General features: G+C 38.3%; 1 protein-coding gene across 3 annotated transcripts in view; it reads left to right on the top strand.

Annotated features, from left to right (window-relative positions):
* Nucleotides 1-24,791, top strand: part of MYT1L (myelin transcription factor 1 like) — a gene marked incomplete at both ends in the record, with an annotated part of 140,725 nt that overhangs the window by 13,381 nt on the left and 102,553 nt on the right. For all 3 annotated transcript variants that reach the window (XM_080616432.1, XM_080616431.1, XM_080616433.1), the window contains one exon: nt 14,956-15,326. In XM_080616432.1, coding sequence (XP_080472558.1) covers nt 14,956-15,326 — 371 coding nt within the window. The remainder of the gene's footprint in view (nt 1-14,955; nt 15,327-24,791) is intronic.

The raw sequence follows: 24,791 nt of genomic DNA, 5'->3' as shown, positions 1-24,791 counted from the left end.
TGAAAAAAAAATGATAGTGGTGCATCCTGGACAGCAATGGAAATACCACCTCAGGAAGCAGAGGTTTCTTCATCAGCCTAAGTGGGCCTGAGCATAGTGTCAATTCCAAAGCCAGAGCCATACCAAAAGGATGACAGGCAAAGGAAGAAGCTGCCTTCTGTCCTGGCTGTTGAAAACAGGTCTGTGGAAGGAAAGGAGTGTGCGGTTTTCACAAAGAACAGAGAAAGGAAAAGTTAGTTTGCTGATAGCCTGGTTTTGGCTGGGATAGAGTTATTTTTTTTTTCCTAGTAACTGGCACAGTGATGTGTTTTGGCCTTAGTCTGAGAATACTTGTTGAATGCTGATAGCACACAAATGTTTTAGTTGTTGCTAAGTAGCTCTTACCATGATCAAGGACTTTTCAGTCTCGTGCTCTGCCAATGAGGAGGGGCACAAGAAGCCAGGAGGGAGCAGAGACAGGACACCTGACCCAAACTAGCCAAATGGGCATTCCATATCACAGCACATCATGCCCAGTATATAAACTGGGGGGAGTCACCTGGAAGGCACCAATCACTGCTGGGGTTGGTCTGGGTATTGGTCAGCATGTCATGAGCAATTGTGTTATGCATCACTTATATTTACTGGCGTTTATTCCTCTCTTTCCCCTACTATTATTATTATTAATAATAATAACAACATATTTATATTGCTGTTTCTAGTGTTATTATTATATTTTATTTTCTTTCAATTATTAAGCTATTCTTATCCTGTGGGTTTTATGTTTTCCTGATTCTTCCCCCCATCACACTAGAGGAAGGGTGGGTGGGAATGAGCAAGTGGCTGCATGGTACTTGGTTGCTATCTGGGGTTAAACCATGACACGTTACTAAAGGGCTGCTCTAGCAGAATCAGATTTGGAGCTATATAGATTGATTTGGATCCAAAAAACCCAAACAAACCCAAAAACCCCAAATCAAAAGAAACAAAAGAAAAAGAGCAAAAAAGAAAAGAAAGGGCCTTCCATTTTTTGACAATTATTTCAACCTCAGTTATTAAAAAGAAAATGCAGAGGACTGTATCACACTGCCCATATCAAAACAGAGAGCAATAACAGCCATCCATGCTACAGGCATGATTTTTTACCTGCATTGGAAAGTGTGGGTTTGGATTATGGGTCGTATCTTAAAGATGGTGCTTAAGTGAGACTTGGAAGTAGATGCAGATGTCAACAAGAAAGAGAGAAGTGATTTTGTAAATATTCTTTTCATGGTACTTCATACTTCTTAGTGTAAATACACTACAGTCAGCATGCTTGCTATAGTGAGTCCCAGGTTTCTATACGTATATATATTACCAATGGGAAATTTATTCACTTAAAGAACTTAGTCATCTAAACTTAAATGCTTTAAAGTTAAGTGTGATGATATTTAATGTTGCCACAACTATTCTCATGATAGATCTGTGCCCCAAATATATAGGACCTTTTTTAAAAGTGACTAACACATTGCTAACTGACTTGCAATGAGGCGTAAGCATCAAATGGCTCAAATTATTAAAAAATTAAAAGTAGTCTTCTAAGTGGCATACGCTTTCTAAAAAAGTTGCATTTCATCTTTTAAAACTAAAGAATCTGTCCTTTTCTCGTCATCTTCCTGTTACACACTTCTGCTTCTAGCCATTTCCAATCTTACTGTTTGGTCCTTGGACAGTATATCATTCTGGACTTTTTGCTACTCAGTTGACCCTTGCTACCTTTCCTATCTGTACATCTTTAAAATGGAGCATCTGAACTTCAGAGGGGGATAACTGCCACATTTCCCTGGGAAATCTAGCTATTGGAGGTATATTGGCAGCAGATTTTCAACGGAAACCGCCATTTCCACCCACAACCCAGCTGCCACATTTAAATCATGTTGTGTGGGGCTTCCACTCCCTTGGGAGGCTATTTTCATTTTCCTTCAGACATTCTTCTACAGCCTAATGGAACTCACTGTCAGTTATAAAAAGTAACATTATATGCTGTAGTATTTTTTTTAATCGTGATGTGAGTCAAATTAGAGCCTTACTATTCTGGACTAGAATGTGATGGAATTCAGTTAATTTTTTTTTTTTTTTTTTTTTTTTTTTTTTTTTTTTTTTTTTTTTTTTCTCCTGAACAGACATCCTTCCTTTCATAAGATATATCAAAAAAAGGCCACATTAAGGCAAAGCCATTTAGGCCCATATCTAGACATCTGGCTTTTGGAGTTGTATGATTAAGCCACTAGGTAAACTTTCATTTCTAGACCAGAGTATTTCTAATTCTTCTAATCATGAAGAAAAAAATTAGAAGGTCAAAACCAAATAACTGAACACAGGATGTAGCTTTGTCTATTGAGCTCCCAATAACTTGAACCATTTCTTTATGATAGATGAGTTGTATCTTAGTGGAAATACTACCAGCAAGACCCCCTAATATTATAACAAAGCAACTCCTGTGTGCTGCAGGAAAATAGTTCTGTAGATGTCCACAAGCAAATCCATGCCTTTCAGGGTGTAGGTCATGGCAGGCGCAGAGGTTGTGCAGCAGCATTTTCTCAGAAGAGAGAATAATGATCCTCAGTAACTGCCTTGTACTTGCATGGGGTGGTAAAACATATGCCATTATATTTGAGTCACTTGAAGGGTGTGCCCCTGTTACTGTCACTCTGAGCAAAAGTTAGGTCAGGAGAATTCTGGGGGTCTAGAGCCTGTCGTGGTTTAAACCCAGTCAGCCACGCAGTCTCTCTCTCACTCCCCCTCTTCTTTCCCTACCCCTACTCCTGGAGGGATGGGAAGGAGAATCAAAAGAATGCAACTCCCACGGGCTGAGATAAGAACAGTCCAGTAACTAAAGTATAACACAAACCACTACTGCTACCACCAATAATAATAATGATAAGAGAAATAACAAGGGAAGAGAATACAACACCTCACCACCCACCGACCAGTAACTCACCCCCACCCAGCAGTGAACCAGCTGTTCCGAGTAACTCTCAGTTACCTCCTGGGCATGACATGCTGTGGTATGGAATACCTCTTTGGCTAGTTTGGGTCAGGTGTCCTGTCTCTGCTTCCTCCCGGCTTCCCCTCCTCCCTGGCAGAGCATGAGACTCACAAAGTCCTTGGTCAGACTGAACATTCTGACCAGCAACTAAAAACATCGGTTTTATCAGCCCTGTTCCCAGGCCGAAAGTCAAAACCACAGCGCTGCACCAGCTACTAAGAAGGAGAAAAAATGACTGCTACTGCTGAACCCAGGACAGTATCCACCCCTTATTCCATACCATTCACGTCATGCTCAAATCCCACATTTTCAATATACCATTGCTCTTACATATATGCATCCACATACACACACAAAGAGATCATTCCTTAATGCATGGACCAATCCCTATAAAGCTGCTGAGTCCATCCTGTCCATGATGTTGGGATCCATCTCTTATAACAGTCTTTCAGAGGAGGAGAGGCTGTGTGCAGTGTTCACACTCGTGAATAACCTGGGCCATAGTGTCCGTTGCTAAGTCCACCCCTCGATCATGAGTCCATCTCTATGTTGCATCTCTGCCCTGATGGCCTGAAGTGTCATGGGTCCACCAGGCTCAAAATAATTCACCCTTCCCTGCAGCAGTTTCTGCAACTTGTTGTCAGGGACTCCACACAGCTGCCTTCCATCTCTGACGCTTCCAAAGCACTGGAGGGGCCCAGTGGATCAGATGGTTGCCCCTACTGTCCCACACGCCCTGCCACTCATGACTGTCCAGCCTTGGGGAAAACCTCTCGGTCCCCCTATATCGTCGTCTAACCCTAGACAAGGCCCAAACCCGGCTCTGCTTAACTTTTGATATCAGACAAAATGGTTGTGGGTAGAACACACTCTGTGTGTGTGCCAACATGGTGATCCCCACCACAACCAGCAGGGAGGTCCCAAGGGTACCCAAAGGCCATTCAAAACCTCCAGAACTCTCAAATGCTGCTGCTGTACTTGCCACTGGGGCTGGTGTAGTTGCTGTGCTTGCCGGCTCTCTCACCACCAGCTTCTCTTTTTCTGAGTCCAGATCTTCTTCCTCTGCCTTGCTGGGAAATGCTGCGGGGTCTCCTGCATCCTCCTGGGGCTCAGGCTTGCGGGGCTCGGTGGGTGGCTGCCGGGGGATGCTCTTGGCCGCCACGGAGCTGAGCTCGGCTGTGGGGCTCAGCTCCTCCGCTGCCTCCTCCAGCTGCTCGGCAGCCACCTCCTTCCCCTCCTCGACCGCCCCGACCTGCTCCACTGGCAGCCACTCCCTGCCGGCCTCCGGGCCCGCTCCCGCCGCTGCTTGGGCCCCGGGGCTGCTGTCCTGGGCCACTTCAGCCGCTGCCAGCTCCTGGGGCTGCTCCCCCTCGGCTCCCCGCAGCCTCACGAAGACAGAGGCAAGGACTAGGGCCTGGACGGTGAAGAGCAGTGGGACGGCCAGGTACAAGTCCACTGCCACGTCCATCCCGCCCTGCTGCCACAGCCCGCCCGTATTACAAGTCATTACCATAAAGTACAGTGAAACAGGAACCTTAGCCCAAGGCCCACACTTGATAAACACTAACACAGCAAATACCGGCTCTAAGTAAGCTACAGCATATTGAAACTGTGGCATCAAGAGAAACAACTTTGAGAGCCAATAAATCAGCATTGTGAGGAGTCCTTCTTACAAATACGATTAGACACACTCTGGTCAGATCTGTTGTTATCTCAACCCTTCGTGCCCCATGTTGGGTGCCAAAAAGAACTGTCATGGTTTATACCCAGTCAGCCACGCAGTCTCTCTCTCACTCCCCCTCTTCTTTCCCTACCCCTGCTCCTGGAGGGATGGGAAGGAGAGTCAAATGAATGTAACTCCCACGGGTTGAGATAAGAACAGTTTAGTAACTAAGGTATAACACAAACCACTACTGCTACCACCAATAATAATAATGATAAGAGAAATAACAAGGGAAAAGAATACAACACCTCACCACCCACCGACCAGTAACTCACCCCCACCCAGCAGTGAACCAGCTGTTCCGAGTAACTCTCAGTTACCTCCTGGGCATGACGTGCTGTGGTATGGAATACCTCTTTGGCTAGTTTGGGTCAGGTGTCCTGTCTCTGCTTCCTCCCGCTTCCCCTCCTCCCTGGTAGAGCATGGGACTCTGAAAGTCCTTGGTCAGACTGAACATTCTGACCAGCAACTAAAAACTGTTCCCAGGCCAAAAGTCAAAACCACAGCGCTGCACCAGCTACTAAGAAGGAGAAAAAATGACTGCTACTGCTGAACCCGGGACTGACTCAGATTGCTGTAATGCATCTCTGATAGGAACTGCTAACAGGGACTCTAATAACTGTTAAAAATTGCATAATACTAAAATAGCTGTGTTACCTAGAGCAAAGACCATAAAGTCTTGGTTATAAGTTTGTGCTTATGACTTTGTATGCAGTAGTGATCTGGCAAGGACAACAGCTAGTAACAAAATTTTGTCCTAGAAATTAGGCTCAAGGAGGTATAATGATAAAGGTATTTTAGAAATCCTCTTTATGTAAACAGTTTTTTATGATAGCCACTTGGGTGCAGAGCCCACTAAGAAAGCACCCTTAAAAATTAATATGGAGGATAAACTTTCTGTTCCTTCATAATAAGGTTTGCTAAATGCATATTAATAACAGTTAACGTTTTTACCAAGAGAGCAATTCTAGCTGCACCTCCATAATGCAATAAAACAGAGAGAATGCTGTCATTTCTGTTCTGTTTTAGAATAATCATGTTTTCTCTGTGTTATGGAAAAACACAATCTTTTTGCTTTTTCTCTAAATAGGAAGACTTAAATATCTTAATCCTCTAACAACCAGAATTTAGAATATTTCACACTTGAATGACTCCTAACCAACTGTGCAAGACAAAGAACAGTATCCTGTAGCTTATGCTGGAGGTGAGAATCCAGTACATAAGCACTGAAGTGGTTGTAGCTTATATCATTTTGGTTTTTTGTGATTTTTTTTCTGTAATTCAAGATGTTTACTTATGACTGTCTTGTGTTAAAAGGCTGCTTCTTGGTATTATTCTTTTCCATTGGGTGTACTGTGCAGCCATTAGCTCTTTGAATAAAGTGAGATACTTACTGCTATGTTTACAGAAAAATTGGTGTATTGAATTTCTTAATTCTGTGCCATATATCTTAGTTAAAATGAAGTTTGGAGCTAATGCTACTGTGTATCTATGTGGAGATGAGGGGAAGAGTATTTGTGATAGGAATCATTAGCCGATAGCCTCATTGTAGCAGTCCTACATTAGAGATGCAATAAAATGACAGCATAAGCTATTATTCAATACTTAAGTACATGCTTGAATGATAGTTTGACCTGCTGTGTTGTTGTTAAATATGATCTATTGAGTCTGTGTCTAAGGGTGTTGATTCTACTAATACATATCTAGCCATGTTGTTAAATGATTGACAGTATAACTGCATGAATCACCTTTGATTTCCCTTGCTTTTTGAATGCTTGAACATAGAACGCTGAATTGCTTAAAAGCAATTACATTTAAAATGTTGGAATAGAAAAATTTCATACGATGTCCAAGGCTCAGGCATTGTGACTATGGCTAGATTATTTTGTTACTCATAGATTCGCTCTTGTGTATTCTAATGCTTTCAAATTTGGAAATGACTGTTTATGAACTTTTCCCATTTCATGATATCATGTTATGAAAAATATATAAATTAGTATGTGCCTATCCTCTACCTGCATTGAGGCTGAAACACAGGATACACAGAAATCTGGGCATCTTGGCAGCTCTAGACAATACTTTGATTTAGTTCAGTGTAGCCAACCTCATTTTTGTCTTCATTTATAAAAGGTTTTCTTTCCTAATGTTTTTCTTCCAGTGTAGATTTTTGAAATGAATGTAGACTTCAGGATTCTGAGTCAGTGCAGAAGTGGTCACTGGCTTTGCATGGTCCCATTTTTATGTGTCTGGGTTACCTCTAAATCAATACTGAAATGTGCAGAATCAATAGCTACTTAGCAAAACTTGATTATATTTCATCTAATGAATCAATATGAGTCATTAAACCTGTGCTCTTTGCGCTATCCTAGTTTCTTTGAACAGTTCCTGTATTCAGGGGTCTGGCAACAAGACATAATTGTGTCTTGTTGTGTCTCTTGAATGCACAGTTAAGTTGGGTATTTGCCATCCTAAGATCAGAGTGCAACTACAGCATTTGTCTGACATTGGATCATGGATATGGTCTTGAAAAGATAGGTAGGCTATAGGGAGGAGAATTATTCATGCTTAGTGGTACAGCACCTGTGGAAAGGAAAGAAGAAGGGGTTTGGGTTTCTCTTTATGAAAGTGTGGAACTGCATGGTTTTAAAATCTGTTAGGAACTATCTTTGTTGGTGATGGACATACAGTATTAAAAAAAAAAAACAAACAGAAAAAGCCTTGTATTTCTCTCACTTTTATCAGATTCCTAAGTGGTAGAAATATAAATTAATCTCCATTAACTCCATTTATTATCAGTGGAGAGATAGGCAATGTGTCTAAGAAAGGTGAGATGAATTACCTCCCAGGAGGTTCCACTTCCTTTGCATTGACTTACAGAGGGAACTTAATGTAACATGTATAGACACAGTTTTTAGGAGCCTAGGGGTAGGTGAGAGATGAACCCCATCTATGTCATCATAAGTCATGGGGCAATCAAATATTATATTGATTTATTTTTATAAATACTTTTAAACAATCTACAGCTGCAGGGCATGTACTTTGCTAACCTGTGCTGCCGCGCAAGTTTTTAGCCTCATGGTTTGTTATTTATCTTTTACATCTTGATTTAAATGAGCTCTCTGGGGCTTTGCTTTTCCCTGTGTATTTGTACACCTAGAAGTACATTATTGTGCCTCATTTTTCTTCACTGAACAGATATTGGATTCAAAAAATTATATAAATTATATAAACTCATTGTTTAAATGGGTTACTTACGGTCAAGCTGAAAGTTTGCTTTCAGTTGTCATGTCCCAAGAGCAGAGACTCCGGCGATGGGTGAAACAGTCTCACCAGCCAGGCGGCAGGTTAGCCAATAAGTTGGCCACTGTTCATCACAGGGTTCAGTTACAGCATCACAGGGTTCAGTTATATCAGTTTGGAGTCTCAGTGAATTGGGATGGGGAGGTGCTTCACACTGGAGATGTATAGGATCCACTTAAAAAAAATCCTTACTTTGACTTAAGTTATTATGACTCTACTGAATACATCAAAGCTAGTCAGCTTTATTTTGGTTAAAAAAATTTATTTCAGTATTTGAATTTCTAAAAAAGCCCTGAAGTTTTGAGCTCCCGTCATTTACATCTGGCATATCATTCTATTCTCCTGCTATTTGTTACTCCTAGCACCTTTTTGCAATGAAGCTTTTTTAGACACATTTAATTCTTCTTTGGGCCTTATTTAGTTAAATAATGCTATACACCTGAGTTGATCTGCATTGTGTTTGTGGCTATTCATGTGTTTTAAAAGGCTCTGAAGTGCAAAAGGATCAAATTGGCTTTTAAAGCTCTGTGAAGAAAATATCACATCTTCTGCCTCTACCTTTTGAGATCCTTCTGAGCACTTTTGTAATTTTTCTTGCTTTTCCGAAATTCAGTAAATAAAAATTTGAAACTCCAGAAGGAAAAAAGAACAAAAAAAAAGGATAGGGTGCTCTGCATTTCACTTATTCTTATCAGTCAAACTTGTACCTGTTCAGGTAAATTAATATTTTCACTGAACTGAAATACTGTTGTATACATATCTAATCTGAAAAGTCAATAAACTTCTATTCACTACAGATAAATGAAGTAAAGATGGTGTGTTTTGATACTGCACACAAAAGCACTTCCTGCTTATAGTGGTCTGATTTGTTGAACCAGAAGCCGAAGCTCATGGGAAAGTCTGAACTACAGCAGAACTGTAGAGATGAGTTTATTGTATTCAAAAAGTTTTTTTTTTATTTTAATTATAGTTTAAAATAGATAAAAAATAGTAATTTTACAAAAATACTTAAGGATGTAAAACGTGGATGGGAACAGATTTTCCAAAGCACTGAATCTGGATTAATGCCTAACTCCAACTGAGAAGATAGAAGTTAGGGCAGTCATTCTGTAAGTGGCCTTAGATGCTATGGTGCTTAGCAGTGCAATGATTGCAAGAATCATGCCTAATTCTAGAACAGTATTCAAGGCTCTGGCTCAGCTGCTGGGTAAATTAATCTTCTAGATTGGGATTCAGAGCAGGCAGGATGCTAGCAAAGAGGATTTTAATCCAGCTGATTGGAAGCATCAACTCTAGCTCTAGCTCTGTCTTTTTAGCTGCAATTATCAATCTCTGTGAAATAAAAGCTCAAGAAACTCCATATCCTTCTTGAACTTTGACTTGTTGCTTTTTTCGTTTTCTCTTCTATAGCTTAGTGATTAGACTACTCAGATTCACCTTTCACAGCCTGGGAAGGTTTGACTTAATACCTCACATATTCCAGGACAATATACAGGCATTACATGGGACTTCTGAGGAGTAGAAAAGATTCCTGATTGGTGTGGCTTAGAGTGCAAAAATAATTTCCCACAAGGAAGCTTGACTCCACCACCTCATAGTTATCACTGTCTGCTGGGTTTGCTGCTCATTCCTGCAGTAATTTGGCATACTTTAAGCAGTCATTTAAATATGAATGGAAAGCTGTCCTCAGCTGAAGGAGTTTATTCTTGCAATTGAGTAGGCAAATCGCTACGCTGGAGTCACACTCTTTTTCTGAATTTATTATGATTCTTTCATTCCTATCAATTCAATGTTCCATCTTCAACATTAGTGCTACAAACTCTTCCTCACAGCAGTGCATAGTCTGCTGGGAAGGGCATCCTCCTGGAATGCAGAGAGTTCAAGATGTAGGGTTTGGCAGAATCCAAGTATTTATTTTCTGGTCAACTGCCAACAGTCAATAGTATCAGGCCTTTAAAGCTAAAAGTAGTCAACTTTTGAGAGTGATTTAATAGGATGCAGTGTTATGCTAATTAATTAGGTTTCACATTCTCTGAAGATTTGATTTGTTAAAGGGCTTATCTGCAAAGTACCTATTTTCTCAATACCCTTAAAGTTTTTATCTGGTAGTTATCTAGTCCAAACTAAAAATAATATTTGTGGTATCCAGTGGGACAAGTGTAAGTGCCTTGGGAACTTCCTATCTGAAGCCTTAAGCAGAAGTTTGCTTCCAAGCAGACTCTTCCTAATTCACTCTCCTCAACTATATATGATAGAATTCCATCTCAGCACCACTTCAGATACTTAGGTGTTTTGTCAAATGTTTTTGATAATCTCATTAGGTGTCTATATAGTAAACCGTTAACCTACAAAATGTTTTTGGTTTATGTTAAATTAAATTCTTACATAAAAAAAAAAAAAGAAAGAATGAGGACACTATTGCTGGGGACATTTTTTAGATTGAAAGAAAATCCCATTTTGTAAGACTTTTCAAAGTACTGATGAGAAAAAAAAAAACTGAAAAAAAAAAAAGGATAACAAACCTTGGAAAAAAATAGTATTTGGATTTGGGGCACAATATTGCCATGATCTTATTTTTCTTGATTTGGATCTTATAGCACAAGGCTTTTGAAATAATAGATTCAATAGAAAAGACATATAAATTGAAAAAGAAGGCTGGTAAACATGGCAGATAGGAATCACTTTATCTAAACTAGGACCTTTGTTAGTCACATGAGCTCCCTTCTAATTCATGTAGGGAAATAAGGCACTCTGAGAAGAAAGTGTCCTCCAGACATAGGTCTCATGTCCTGCTTTTGATGTGTGAGTTGGTATATCATGGAGGGGAGCATATTAATCTGTAATCTGATTTAGAAAATCCCTGTGTTTCTCTAGTCTTATACTATAAATATTTAAAGAGATATGTTTCACTCTTAAAGCTGAGAAATAATAACTATAATAATTATGCTTAGAATTATATTAGTAATAAAATATATTAAAATCAAGAAGTTGAATTCTCATTTTAATTATGCTTAGAATTATATTATATTAGTAATAAAATATATTAAAAATCAAGAAGCTCACTTCTGGGAAAGAAATATGTATTTCCTGCGGAAAGGTACTACTGAATGTATCAGTGAGTAGAATAGTATGTTTTTAATGGAGAAAAATTGCATGAGAGTTAAAAAAATACCATAAATTATCTTCTAACTAAGGAGTATAAATTCATATATTATTTCTTCAATTTATTCCATTATTAATGTCTATATGTCGTCTTGGACCTTATCACTATGAAATTCAGCAACGTTCCTTCCACAAGAATTATTCATGACAGATTCCAAAAACCAGAGATGACTGAGTCACACAGCAAAGCAGTGTGGAATATTCAGAAGTGTGCTTCTGGAAGCCCAAATGTATATTCCACTGAAAGCCAAGAGAGCTGAAGCATGAGGGGAAAATAAGACAAACACAGTTGACCAGGGAAATACAGTTAGCAATAAAAGAACAGATAAAGGCAAGAAAGACACATAAATCAGTGGGGTTAAGGCTCTGAGCAGGGATAACCAAGTCTAAAAAATAAGCAAATAAGGGATGATCACAAAAGGCAATGAAGAGAAATGGAGAGAAAATTGCAGAAGCTACAAGGACAAACAATAACAGATTTCACAAATACATGAGCAACAAGAGGTCAGTGGGAGAGACTGTCATCTCTGTATGTGGTTGGGAGGGGAAGTTAGTGGCAGAGGCTGCTGGGAAGCTGGCACTACATTCCCTTTGGTGCGCTCACTGGAGAGAGCACAGGGAACATGCCAGAAAAGGAGAAGTGTCCTGGAGGCAGAATGTGAAAAATTAATGACATGAAGGATGAGAGCGGAACAGATTAAGAAAGAAAAGAAGAAAATAGGGCACCTAAACAGTAGGTCTAGTGGCCTGTTTCCCGGGTTTCTGCAAGACATGGATTTTTTTTAATTTTCTCAGACTATGAAGTCTGTAGTACATGAGGTGCATATATAAGTTATATGAGGTATATAGTTGAACAGCTGGTGCAAGGCAGTATCTAAAAGGTTTTGTAAGAAAAACCCATGCAGTGGTAACTTTATAAAGTATAAATCCAAGCATAGACAAAAACAAATTCAGGATTGTGGAGAAACTGATGCAAACTAATCAAGAAAAATTTTACAATAGCTGAATCAGAGTTAACACAACCAATTTCCTTGGGAAAGTGACATGTTCCCAAGAACTTAGTGCTGGACTCAACCCTTAAAGTATACAAATGTTTATTTCTGTTAGTTGCTGGTGTGTCCGCAATTTAAATTCTATGAGCAAAGATACTAAGAACACATAAAGTGGAAAAATAAAGTCAAATTCACAACTTTACTTGAATAGTTAGGTTGCAAATAGTCATTTAATGAGATTTCTAAAAGCATTGAAGCCAATCAGGCAGCTAATTGGCATTGATTTCCATTGCCAGTTATGCACTTTCAAGGGTGGACCTGAGTCCCAAGTAATATCTTAGATTCTCACAAACTTCATAAAATGTTGTGTAGAAAAGCATAAAGCCGTGAAAAAAGATGACCAAAAATGGCAATGACAACAATTTATTTCTACTTATGACCAAAAATTTGTATCTAAAAAGTCATCAGTAATACTTAAATGACAAATAGAAAAAAATAAACAACAGCTCAAAACAAAATAGATGTATTTGTTCTCTTACTTTCTTTTTCCCCAGTTCCCAGACTTGCATGAATTCTGAAGGGGACTGTTTTGGGGTATTACTAGATGAAAACTATTGCAAGTATTTAGGGTTCTTAACTGAACAAAGATCAGGGCTGAGTGGGGTTAATTAATGTTCTGGCCGTAATGTGATGAAACAGTCAAGGCTAGTTGAGACTGCGCAACCTAATCTAGTGGAAAGTGTCATTGCCTGTAGCAAGGGGAGGTGATCTTTAAGGTGCCTTCCAGTCCCAATTCTTCTGTTACTGTACGGTTCTATGACAGAAACAAATATAGTCCAAAGAGACCAGAAGTTTAGGCCTCCTCTTTTCCCAGGTTTAGGGCTCTTATAATTAGTGAAGGTTTGGGCTTTTGCTTGCCTGATGTGTATCAGACTGAGTTTCTTGCAGCCAGCTCCTCAAGGACTCACCTTCTAGAAGAGAATGCTCTCTCCCAGGATATGCCATGTAATCTACTGGGTGGAGCATGGTCCTGGAGTATGGACAATGAGCATTTGTTCACTGTCTAGCCTGAAAACATTAGGTCTCAACTTTAGTGTCGGTGTCTGGAAACTATGTTAGCACTGCTACTCCATATCACTCCCAAGTGAGGAGGATTGGCATCTGACTAGATGGAGGTACTTGAAGGTTTACTCATGAACGGTGTTAATGGAGGGAGGTGTTTAATTTAGGCATGCTGGATTGGATTAAACTTTAAAAGCACCTATATTACCTACACGGAGAGAAAGGTGCCTGTGTTATGAAAAGAAGGTCTCCCTTAGCAGTTTTCCATGACGAATACCATCTTTTGTGGCTGTGTGTGTTCCTTAGATATATGTGTGCCAGGCAGATTGAGTCAGTCTTCCTGTGAAGATGTGCTTAAAAATTTAGGTAGAATAATGGCTAAATCAGACAAATAAAGTGGTTAGGCACTTAAAGAAAACTGTTGTTACCCAAGTATCAGTTTAAGTAATTGGATTGCATAGCTGCTCAGATGGAATCAAATCAGACCAAAATCAAGACAATGCTGCCACTGCAAAGAATGCGTCTGTAGCACTAAGGTGGTGAAACCTTCTATTTGTCAGTGGTTTGTCGGTAGAATATGAAGCTTTATTAGAGTGTAAGGAAATGATAGAAATCCTCAGTGATTTGTAATTGGGATAAAAATATATGTAATTGGGAGCAAAAATATAATGTTATGAGGAAGTTATATGTAGATAAGAAAAAGAACTAGAAAGGATAGTTTAAATGTCCCAAAACTAGTTAAGCTCAGGAAGACTAAAATCCAGTAAAGTACCATGTATAATCACAGAGCAGAAAAATTTAAGTAGGAAGTTCGTTAAACAAAAAGCAATTTTTGTGTGTAGTCACTCTGTGTAGGAGGTTACAGAGATTCCACAAGGGTGATCACACTCAGTAAACACAGATTATGTGACCTTTGAGATGTGGCCACTCTGGTACAAGACCAGAACTCCGAAATGCTATTTATGTTACAGTGAGTTAACATGATGTGTGGGGAGGTGGTGCTTCACTTCGAAAAGTCTGACTTTCTCCACTGACAAAGGATTTTGTTTATGTTTTGGGTTTTTTTCAGTATGAGAACACTTCCAACACTGGCTATGAAAACTGGTTTGTTTGATTGTGTTGGGGAGCTTGTTTTCCCCTTTGTCCAGACTTGTAGCATAGCAGTGGAGAACTTATGAGCAATTAATCGTTAATCATTTATAATAATAACAATAAACAGCAGCATTAAGAATGTGGTTGTATTTTCATTATTTAAATATCATTGAAACATGTCTTAATTGTACACAATCAAAACCTTACTGAATATTTCAATATTACAAAGCATTGCTTTATTCCTGGTTGTTATACTGATAGCTAACAGTTAGGATAAGATTGCTCATTTTTCAGCTGTACTCATCTGCCTTAGAAGTGAGTGTAACATGCAGAACAGAGAACAATGAGAAGGAAAACAGCACATTTGTATCAGTTCTGACATGTACGTGTGACACTTTCAGGCAAATAATAGTTGTTTGCAGTTTCACAGGTTTTGTAAGTGTCGTCCCCCTTGGTCATTATTGCCTGAGCAGCACTTTAATTTTAAAATACACATTTGAGAACAGCAACTAATAATGGTGTAGAATTAGAATACATGACTAAATAACATGAGTTATACAATTTGCCCCATAGAAATCTGCAGAATAGCGTAATAATTTCCATCTTTTGGTTTGCAGTGTTTATGGCTGTCCTTTGGCAAAAAAAAGAAAAACACAAGATAAGCAACCCCAAGAACCAGCCCCCAAAAGAAAGCCCTTTGTGGTTAAAGCAGACAACTCTTCGGTAGATGAGTGCTATGAAACTGATGGAACAGAGGAGATGGATGAAAAGGAAGAGGAAGAAGAGGAAGAGGATGAAGAAGAGGAGGAATATTCTGATGATAATGAGGAGCAAGGTGATGAGGAGGAGGATGATGAGGAGATAGATCGAGACGAAGAAGAAGAGATTGAAGAAGAAGAAGAGGAGGATGAAGAGGAAGGTGAAGATGTGGAGGATGAAGAAGAGGAGGAAGAAGAGGAGGAGGAAGAAGAGGAGGAGGAGGAAGAACGTGGTAATAATCAGAGTATTAGTAAAAAGTAAACAGTGTGTGTTTTCTGGGTTAATCTTCTAGTGTGGTGTGTGAGGATTTAGCTGTGCAGTGCTCATTAAAGCTAATGGAAGTCATGCAGTTAAATCTCTCTGCTCCACACTGAAAATATACCCCACTGTGTTCCCTTAACATTTATTTTAATAAGCCTGTCTTCCAAATATTTTTTACTACACCAGCACTCACATTTCAAACCAGGAGGGTGGAGGTGTGTTTATGCTAAAAATGCTTGCATAAAATGTAATCCTAGTGGTAGATTAGTGCATGCAGTTACCAGGAGAATATTCACGAAGGTACAAGCAAAGTGTTAGCTTCAGCTGGGTGCCTGTACTGATCATTTGCAAGTGTATTTGCTGGATCTGCTTATATAATGTCAGTGATTGCCCACATAAATGCTGTCACAATTTTGCAGATAATTTTTGTGAGCAAAAATAGGCCTCTTCCCTTTGAAAATTTTGCCCCATACTTCCCCATAGCCCTACCCCTAAGAAAGTATTCAGAATGAACTATTAATATATACTTTGGTTCTTTGAGACTCGAATGCTGTGCGCTTTAGTTGATTCTATTAAAAATATAGAGTGAGGGGTTTACATAGATAAAGTCCTTCTAAAATTCATATATTTTGGTTAACGTACTATGGAATAAATGCAATTTAAACAAGCAGGTCACTGGTAGTAACCAAATGAATGCAATAGCAATGTGATTAACCTATTCACCTTTCCCTTTTTTGGGATGCTGGACTGCGTATTACCAGCATTTTCAAAATATGTAATCAGTGTCCATTTACTTGAGAGTCCATATGCTGATGACAGACATCATAATGCACTGGGGTGAAATGAAAGAAACATGCAAAAATTAATGAGCTATCTAAAAAGTATTTTGTTCCCATTTCCAGGGAACACGTTTTTGGTTGGGTAGATTCACCTTTCTAACCAATAAAAATATATGAAAAGGTTTCAGCACTCCTCAGTTGGATTCCTCTTAGGAACCAGGTATGAAAGTTGTATGACTTTTGTTTCAGCATTCTGTAAGGTTAGATCTTAAATCTTATAGACAGAGTTTGGAAGTATTCTTTCCATTTGGGTAAGAATGTGGCCAGCTGGGTGGCCATAAGCGTTTTCTCAGATATCTGAATCTGTAGCATCTCCTCAATTGCTTGAATTTGCCAACAAAATAGGTAGAGCATAAATGGCCAGTCTTAAAAGTTACATGAGTTTGATGCAACAGAAAGGCAATTTCCTCTTGCAGGGAACTCTCCTGCTTCAGAACCTGGAAGAGAAGCTGTGTTAGATCAGGCTGATGTGCAACTGCTATTGCTATCCTGATGGGCAAGTGCAGATGTCTAGCAGTTTCTTTAAGAGCTAATGGTGGCTGAGTTTGTTGGTGATTAGGTTATGGTGCAACTGCTACTGTGATTTCAGCTGACTTGAAAAACTTTGAATCTACACTATCAACAATGATAAAAGGAAAAAAAATATCCAAGTAAAACTCAAGAGCTCAAGAAAATTGCTTCTGGCAAGCCAGCAGGCTTCATACTTCGTTTACTTTTACTATCATAATGAAACACAGTGGTTTACTTATTCCAACAGTTACACATGCAGTTAGTGGTCCTAATCAATCAACAAAGGCTGACATTGCTTTTTGACTGCTTTACTTCCATATATAGTAGGCTGTGGTTAAGAACTGCAAAAGGTTTACAGAAGTATCTATATTAGTTTCTCTGCATATTATATGGAATTAAAACTTACATAGGTCAAGTTTTTCTTAGTTTCCCATGCTATTCCAGTAATAATACACGTGTACATTAATAAATATATATGTTCTATGTAAAATACTGGTCATTAAGAAAAAATCCTTACGAAATGGGAAAAGTGATAATAGAATTTTCTTAAAAAAAACAAAACCAAAAAACATGATCTTTTGAGAATCAACATAGTAATCACTATGCAACAATCCCATTTAAAAGCACAGCTGATTTGCAAGAAACAGTTTCTAGCAATTATTGAAGAAGGTAGTATGGAATTCCCTATATCAATGGCAAGGAGAGTGATAGCAGCTTGTTCCTGGTGGGATCTAGAACCTAATAAATAAATCTGGGGGGTTTAGGTAGTTTATTTCCTGTTGGTTGCAGTAGGGATCCTGACATTTTGCTTACTTCTGCTTATAAGCAGGTTTGGTGGAATTTGGACTGTTGCTTTTCCAGGGAAACAAAGTGCAATCAAAGTTAAGGATTATAAAACTACATAGTCTGAATATGGCACTTGCCTTTCTCTATCGACTACATGGGAAAATTAGGTCTGTCAGCTCTGAATTTAGTTGTCTCAATCACTTGCGGCTCACTATATTATAGATATTGTAGTAGACCACCTATAAACTACCTTTATGTCACATTAGCAGGAAGTCTGAATGTGTCTTAAGTGTTTCTATCTCCAGAAACAAAATTCAGAATTATCTACAGAGACTGCTAGGATGTCTTTGCACAGTTCTCATAAAAATTTGTCTCTTATGCTGTAAGTATGCTGTTCAGAAAGTTTCCATAACTATAGTCTAGGTGGACAAAACAGTTAAAATCATAAGTATCGGTGATAGAAGAATTCCATCAGCCAGTATAGGACTACAGAGGCAGCAGCTGATGTGGTGGAAGGGGAGAGAGGAGGAAGGCAAGGTATTTTACCTCTTCTTAGACCAAATACAGTTTTCTGTTAGAAAAGGGTGAATCCTGGGAAACTCCGATACCTTACTGGCATCTCATTGGCCATACTTTTTGTTAAAGACAGTGAATTTTGGATGGGGTTCTGAGAGGATATCTGTAATATAGAGGTAATATAGGTATACAGTTCTTACAGAAAACACTTGGACAACACCATCTTGGTGTTTTTTGAAATAATGTCTTCATAGCCTCATCATTGATAGACTAAAGGACTTGGAAAATACAAAGGTATCCTAGAGAAACACTCCTATAAATCTCAAAATACCAATTTAAAATAAAATAATAAGAAAACCCAACAAACAAATGTTTTAAGATGAGTCCCCAATTCTGTGCTTGTATTTCTACACAGAATCAATATTGATTAATATTGAACCAATATTAATGAGTAAATGCTTAATATGATGAACCAATGAACCAATATTAATGCTTAAAATTCTCAAGCAGTGGCCACAATATTCTCTTTGAATTTTCATTAAACACATTGTATCTCTTTAAAGAACAGGTACCTATCCATCTATCTACGAACAGACTTGAGAAACCCTTATGTTCAGCACCACCACTACAGGAAAGATAAATCTTTCCAATTTCCCTTATATCTCAGAAAGAAAGGGCAGATGGATGACCTGTGTTACAATAACCTAACCTGTAAATTGCAATATGAATGGGAGGGAGTAGGAGAAATGGCTGCTTTTGGAATGCCCCTTCTCTGTTATGATACTGCTTCTGAGAACCTTTGGATTGAAATCTGAAGGATGCATTTGATTTGTAAGGCAAATTGAAGTACTTTCTCCTGAGAAGAGCTCATTTCAGGTAGTTGGGTCCCAAAGACTGTTCCACAAAGCTTTTCTGTTATAGAAAGAAGTCTCCATTGGAGGAGCTCCCGGCACAAATGTTCTAAGCCACAATTTAGCTCATATCACGTGAAGACATTCAAGATGGCTTGTACTCCAGGTATTTCATAATCTGCCAGGGGCAGGAAGAGTTAGGCTGATTCCAGACCTGAGGAAATTTGATACATTAATCAAATCCATCACAGATGATGTCTCAAAAACTATTGCAGTTTACTTTTAAAATGAATTAAAGCTACCACATGGACCTAAAGATAGGTGTTCTACACATTTTCACATTTCTTTAAGTAGTAGGATTTTTTAAAAAAATCTGGTAGTATGTTTGGGTTTTTTCTTGACTTGCATGAAGAATTGGAACATGTAGTTCTGAGCTGGAAACCTCAAGGTTGTGGAGTGGAGGGGCGAAACAGCTAAATACCTTCTGGATACCTCTAGTTCTTGTGTAAGAAGTTCAGATCTATTTATTACAATTGTTACATATTTGTGGTTGGTTGGTTGGTTGGTTAGTTGGTTCGTTGGTTGGTGGATTGCTTAAACATGACTGTGGTGTTAGCTAGTAAACTTGCTGTTGTGTTCCGTGCTCAAGGTATTTACTATTTGCTGCACATAGACAGTATAATTTTTTAAGAGCATTATTTATATTTACTATTTGCTGCACTTAGTATAATTTTTTAAGAACATTATTTTTGAATTCTCTATAGAGTGAGATTGGTCCTGATACTGAGCTTGTTTACATCAGGACAAATCAAGAATAACTTCATGTCAATAGAGTTAGAGATTGGTCCTGATACTGAGCTTGTTTACATCAGGACAAATCAAGAAAAACTTCATGTCAATAGAGTTACATTTATGTGACGTAGTTTTGCACACATAATACCTAAATTTTCCTCCCCTTGAAGAACTAATTTATAAGGTCTCCTTCTGTGTGAATGTTTAACACAGAAGCTCAGTAAACCTTCCAGGTTGTGTCCAGAAATTTACACGTAACTTCAAGCAGTTAGTAGCCCTCTTTATTTTAATGCTTAAAGTTAGGAATGTACTTAAGTATATTTCTGGAGAGGTTTGCACATTTAGCTCCTCCCCTACAAATAAAAGGCCTTAAACGATAATGTGAAATATCTGATCCTTCAAGAGCAAATGATTTAATTATAGCTTTATGCAGTGTAAAGAATTTATTCACCTTTGATGAGACAGATTATAGATCTCTGCCATACACAACTTCTGTTGATGCAAGCTGAAATTCTGTAAAGGACTTTGGAATGCTTAAGGAGTTCAGAGTCTGAACTGAAGGCAATAGTAAGAGCATCATGGAACACATTCAGCACCACATCTGATTTTAATGCTGCTTCCTTCTGAATCTATTTTACATGGCATGGGGTTGCTTGCTTGTGCTTTTAATCCACTAACTGTTTCCTTCAGTGTTAGCTGAACTTTAGATATTGGACCCATTGTAATGTCAGACTGTTTCAGGTCTTATGTGTGACTGAACCTTTCTGTAGTATTGCCAGAGCAGTAGGTATGGAAAGGAACCATGTATCTCAGCAGTGCTGCTTTGGATTCTCACAGATTGCAATCCTCAAGAAGAGACTGTATAGAGGTTGCCTTTTCTGTATTTCCATTGCATCCTTCAGCCTGCAGGTAAATGCTAAATGGATCCTTGATTTTGCCTCTTTCATTTGTAGTCTGGCAAGATCATACAGTAAAATTAATTATTGCTGGAATAAGATAGATTGAATAAGAAACTTAAAGCAAATGCTGTAGCCTTAGAACTGCATTCCTGTTCTCACTCAGACTCTCTGTAACTACTTCACTACCAATGATCTCCTGGTTTTGGCACAACCTTGCCAAGAAGCTATTTGGTTATGTGCTGTAGTGCTTTAAAAACCAACATTAGTTGCAGACATAACAACCTGATGTTGTTATTGAAAGTCTCATATCTGGTATATGGCATTTCTGGAAACATATTCACAGGTTATGCAAAACCAAACTCTTCATGTTCTGTCTTTGAATTCCTTTGCCTTTCACAGTTCTACTTCAAAGATTGCGTTGTCCACACTGTACAGTTTGCACAGTGACCACAGACTCTGTACAAAACCTTCTTGACACTACAGATGTAATGGTTCCTAAAAATAAGTTTCCTTGGTCAATGTTAGAGGTTCCTATTTTTCCTCTTGTGTTTAGAGTGCAGCTCTAAGGACAAATTTCGATCACCCTGTTCATTTGTAATTCCTGCCAGGCTTATAGTTTTTGTCCTTAAAGAGTGAACACAAGTGGCATCTTTTGACCCTGAAAAGCAAAGGACATTATTTGGTAGCTGTAGGAGTTAATTTTCCGCTATTACAGTTCCTTCAGGAGATAATAAAATGAAATCAAATAAAATTCCAGACTGGATTGATCATTTCTTCTGATCTATATCTATTTTCATGAATCAAATTTGCAGTCTTGGCAAATGCCTCAAGTCACAGAAATTTTGTTTCACTGAGATATATAAATAACAACAATAACAAAGCATTCTTTGGAAACAAAACCACTGATGTATAATCAGCATACATATGTAATACTGAATACTTTTATTATTTATTTTATTATAGAAGCATTTCTTTCTCATTTTACAGCTCTCAGAACAATTCAGTCTTGTTCTTTTGTTACCTGTATCACGTGACATAGTCCTTTTAATACCATGAGAGATACTTTCCTTTCTGTGAATTAATGTATTTTACAGATATTTTTTGACTGGGGGAGCTACCATTAGCAAGCTGGAAGGCAAGGAAGGCCAAGTCATTTAGTGGAAGATGAAGAGGACTAATGCTAGAGAAGAAACCACTTCACAGAGTTTAGTAAAGGATGTTAAGTAGTAATTAGGAAAGGCCACTGTAGTGGTTATGGACCCAAGCTGGTTTTGGTCACTGTTGTTGAAATCCTCAAAATTATTTGGCACATTTGGCCACAAAATTATTTTGGCAGAAAGTACTGAAAATAGTCAGTTACTAACATTAAGTATGTCAAGTATCCATATCACTATACTTGGGTTTTCTTTATTCTATTTTTTTTTCCCAAGGAATCCATGTCAGATACATTCTCTGTCCAGTAAATATTACTGTTTAAGCAAAAATTTGTGATGGCTTTGTAAAAGAAACTTTTGCCAGTTAACAGGATTGGCAGCTCAAGACTTACTGAGGTTTTATTAGGTGAACTCATCAATCTGATAGTTATGTCATTCCAAAAGCTTAATTTTGCAGGCGATGATATTAATAGGAAGAGTAAGTAGTAGCGTTGCTGTGACACTAAAGGAAAATGACAGAAGAGCTGAATTTACAATTGCAAAACCAAACAAATCTAGCAGGCATTTTTTTCCTTGTGCTCTATAGATATGGATGGATGATTGATGGTAACAAGGGAAAGGTGTGTGTGGCATGAGTACTTCCAGTCATCTAATACAGGAGTGTTTGCAAAGCTGACCAGCCCCATGTCAGACTAGGTTATGTCTTTTTTTCCAAAGCATGTGTAGTGAGATCCCTTACTTATCATGCACACTTTAAAGGCATACTGTGCAACTGCTTTTCTTCTGGTTTCTATTGTATCAATCTATTGTTTCAACAACTGCCTCAGCTTATGATAGAAGTTCTGTATAAACAAGATGCATTTGCTAAACCGTTTCTTGGACACCATGTAAAGCACCGGAATGAAGTTTTTACAGAAGACTGTCTTTTCATCATCTGCAATAGTTAAAACATCATTCAGCTTTAAAGACTGTCACCCAACTGAAAGTGAGAAATTGTTTCTTTTTCTTTTCCAATGTGTTGAACAAAACTTTGCCCTGAGATCATTAAGCACAAAATATATTTTAAAAAAATAACAATGAAAATATACAATGATAGATAATTAATACCAGATCATTAGGAATAAGGCTGGTGTTGGACATACTAATGTTTATATTTGCATTGTTTATTATGCAATGAAAGCAGTCTGTGGATGTCCTTATCTGAAAATACAGGCAGAAAAAAAGGCAACTTTTAAGTGAATAGAAACAATCTTTTCTTGGGGTCAAGGATCCTCCTGTATTTGATGGAGTGAGATCAATGTTTCAGAATAGAATGAAATGGAAGTTCTGCCTCTCTCTGTAACTCAGGTACCTGGGTTGAATGTGAGAGGTGATGCAGGAGTTCAGTACCATATTTCCTTTTTTACTAACACAGAAGGATAGAAGCTAGACCAGAGATTGCTTTGCATAACCAATGCTCTTGGACATTCTTCTCAAGCTCTATCACATTGTAGAAAAAAACCTCAAGAACTGCAATAGACTGAGTCATTCTTCTGGGAAAGAGGGGCATGCTGGGTTACTGTCTTTGCTCCAACGACACTCTAACCATTTTGTGAATTGACTGCTTAATATTAGGCTACAAAATCAGTCCTGGGAGCAGGGACCAGACACTAAATTCCCCTCTTTTAGGCATATGCACTTGTATAATAAAGATGGTATATTTTTGCATGATGCAAATATCATAAAAAACCCCACCTGAAACCAACACCAGCATCTTACGCTACTCTTACATTTTCTGCTTCCTAGTGGAGCTTGTTACCAGTTTACCTCTTAGTGGGGTGACTAGTGAACTTTTTTGGGAGATATGTTATTGAATCCACTCAGACTGAGAGTTTTTACTCTTGGTCTTCCAGATCTTTAGCAAGTGACCTACTAAATGATGCATTTTACCTGTGAGATTGCTGGGTAGGGATGAGCAGGGGAAATGAAGGAGGAAACAGGAACTTTTTCCCTTGGCTACAAATTAAAGCAAGGCAATCAGAGCAACATGTTATGGGAAGCCTTTTTCTTTCAGGTGTGTATTAGAGCATACCTATTGGATTAGATGCCTCTGGGAACTTCTGTGTGAAAACACCCAATGTCTAGAATCCTTCAAGGCTTAAGTGGTATATAGGTGGAGAGCTTCTTAAGGTTGAAGCTGTTTTGGTACACATAGAAGCAGAGCCTTGAACTGTTGACCAGTGTTAAGAGTTTAGATGTTTCCTAGGTTGAAACCACAGGTGAGCATAGATGTAGTTGTATTGCTAAGAGAAATAGCAATATGACTGCTCCTTTCTATACAACATGCCACATGAGAATTCCAATATGAAAGTGGTGTAGAAATTGCGTCTGCTATTCATAAGATATATTTTTAAGTAAGGGATTCATGTCGAAATGCGCATTAAAGATAAGTATGAGTTTAAGAACAAATTTGATTCAATGACCGGAGGGTCTTCTGACACAGAATTGGAAACCATAATTTCCAAGTGTAAAAGGGAGTGCAGGACTTATGCAGGGGGAAGAAGGGGGGCAGAGAAAAGAATGTAGAAAGACTTAAAGAAATTACTAGTAGGTCAGCATGGGAGTACTGCAGAGGGCAAGTGAAATGTGCTGTTAGGATTTCTTCTGGACATCAGAAAATAAGAAGGATGTGAAAGATGCAGTCTAGAATCTGCATTAAATGGAATCTTTAAAATAACAATAGGAAGGCTTTAAGATGATGGATGGTTTTACAGTATAGCTGATCAGGATCAGGACTAGACAAAATACCCACACAGCACAATACAGTTCCGTTGTTATATTTCTCTTCCCTAACATGAGAGTATTTTCCTTCAGTTCATGATGTGATGTAATTTTCTGTGTCTTTATGCTACACTGATGGAATCTTATATCATTCTCATTAGGAGAGTCATAACTAGGCATATGCAGAGCACTTTTAAAAACCCAATCAATAACTGTACACTCCCTGAAACTTTTTATAATATGGAAAACCAGGATTATGAAACTTTATTTGATCTGTGGAGAAGATACAAACAGCAGTGAGACAAAATTACTATTTAGAAATCATA

The sequence above is a fragment of the Psittacula echo genome (genome assembly GCF_963264785.1).
Source record: "Psittacula echo genome assembly, chromosome: 4".
NCBI classification, from domain to species: domain Eukaryota; kingdom Metazoa; phylum Chordata; class Aves; order Psittaciformes; family Psittacidae; genus Psittacula; species Psittacula echo.
The sequence above is the reverse complement of the archived record's forward strand: the minus strand, read 5'-3'. Positions and strand labels throughout refer to the sequence as shown.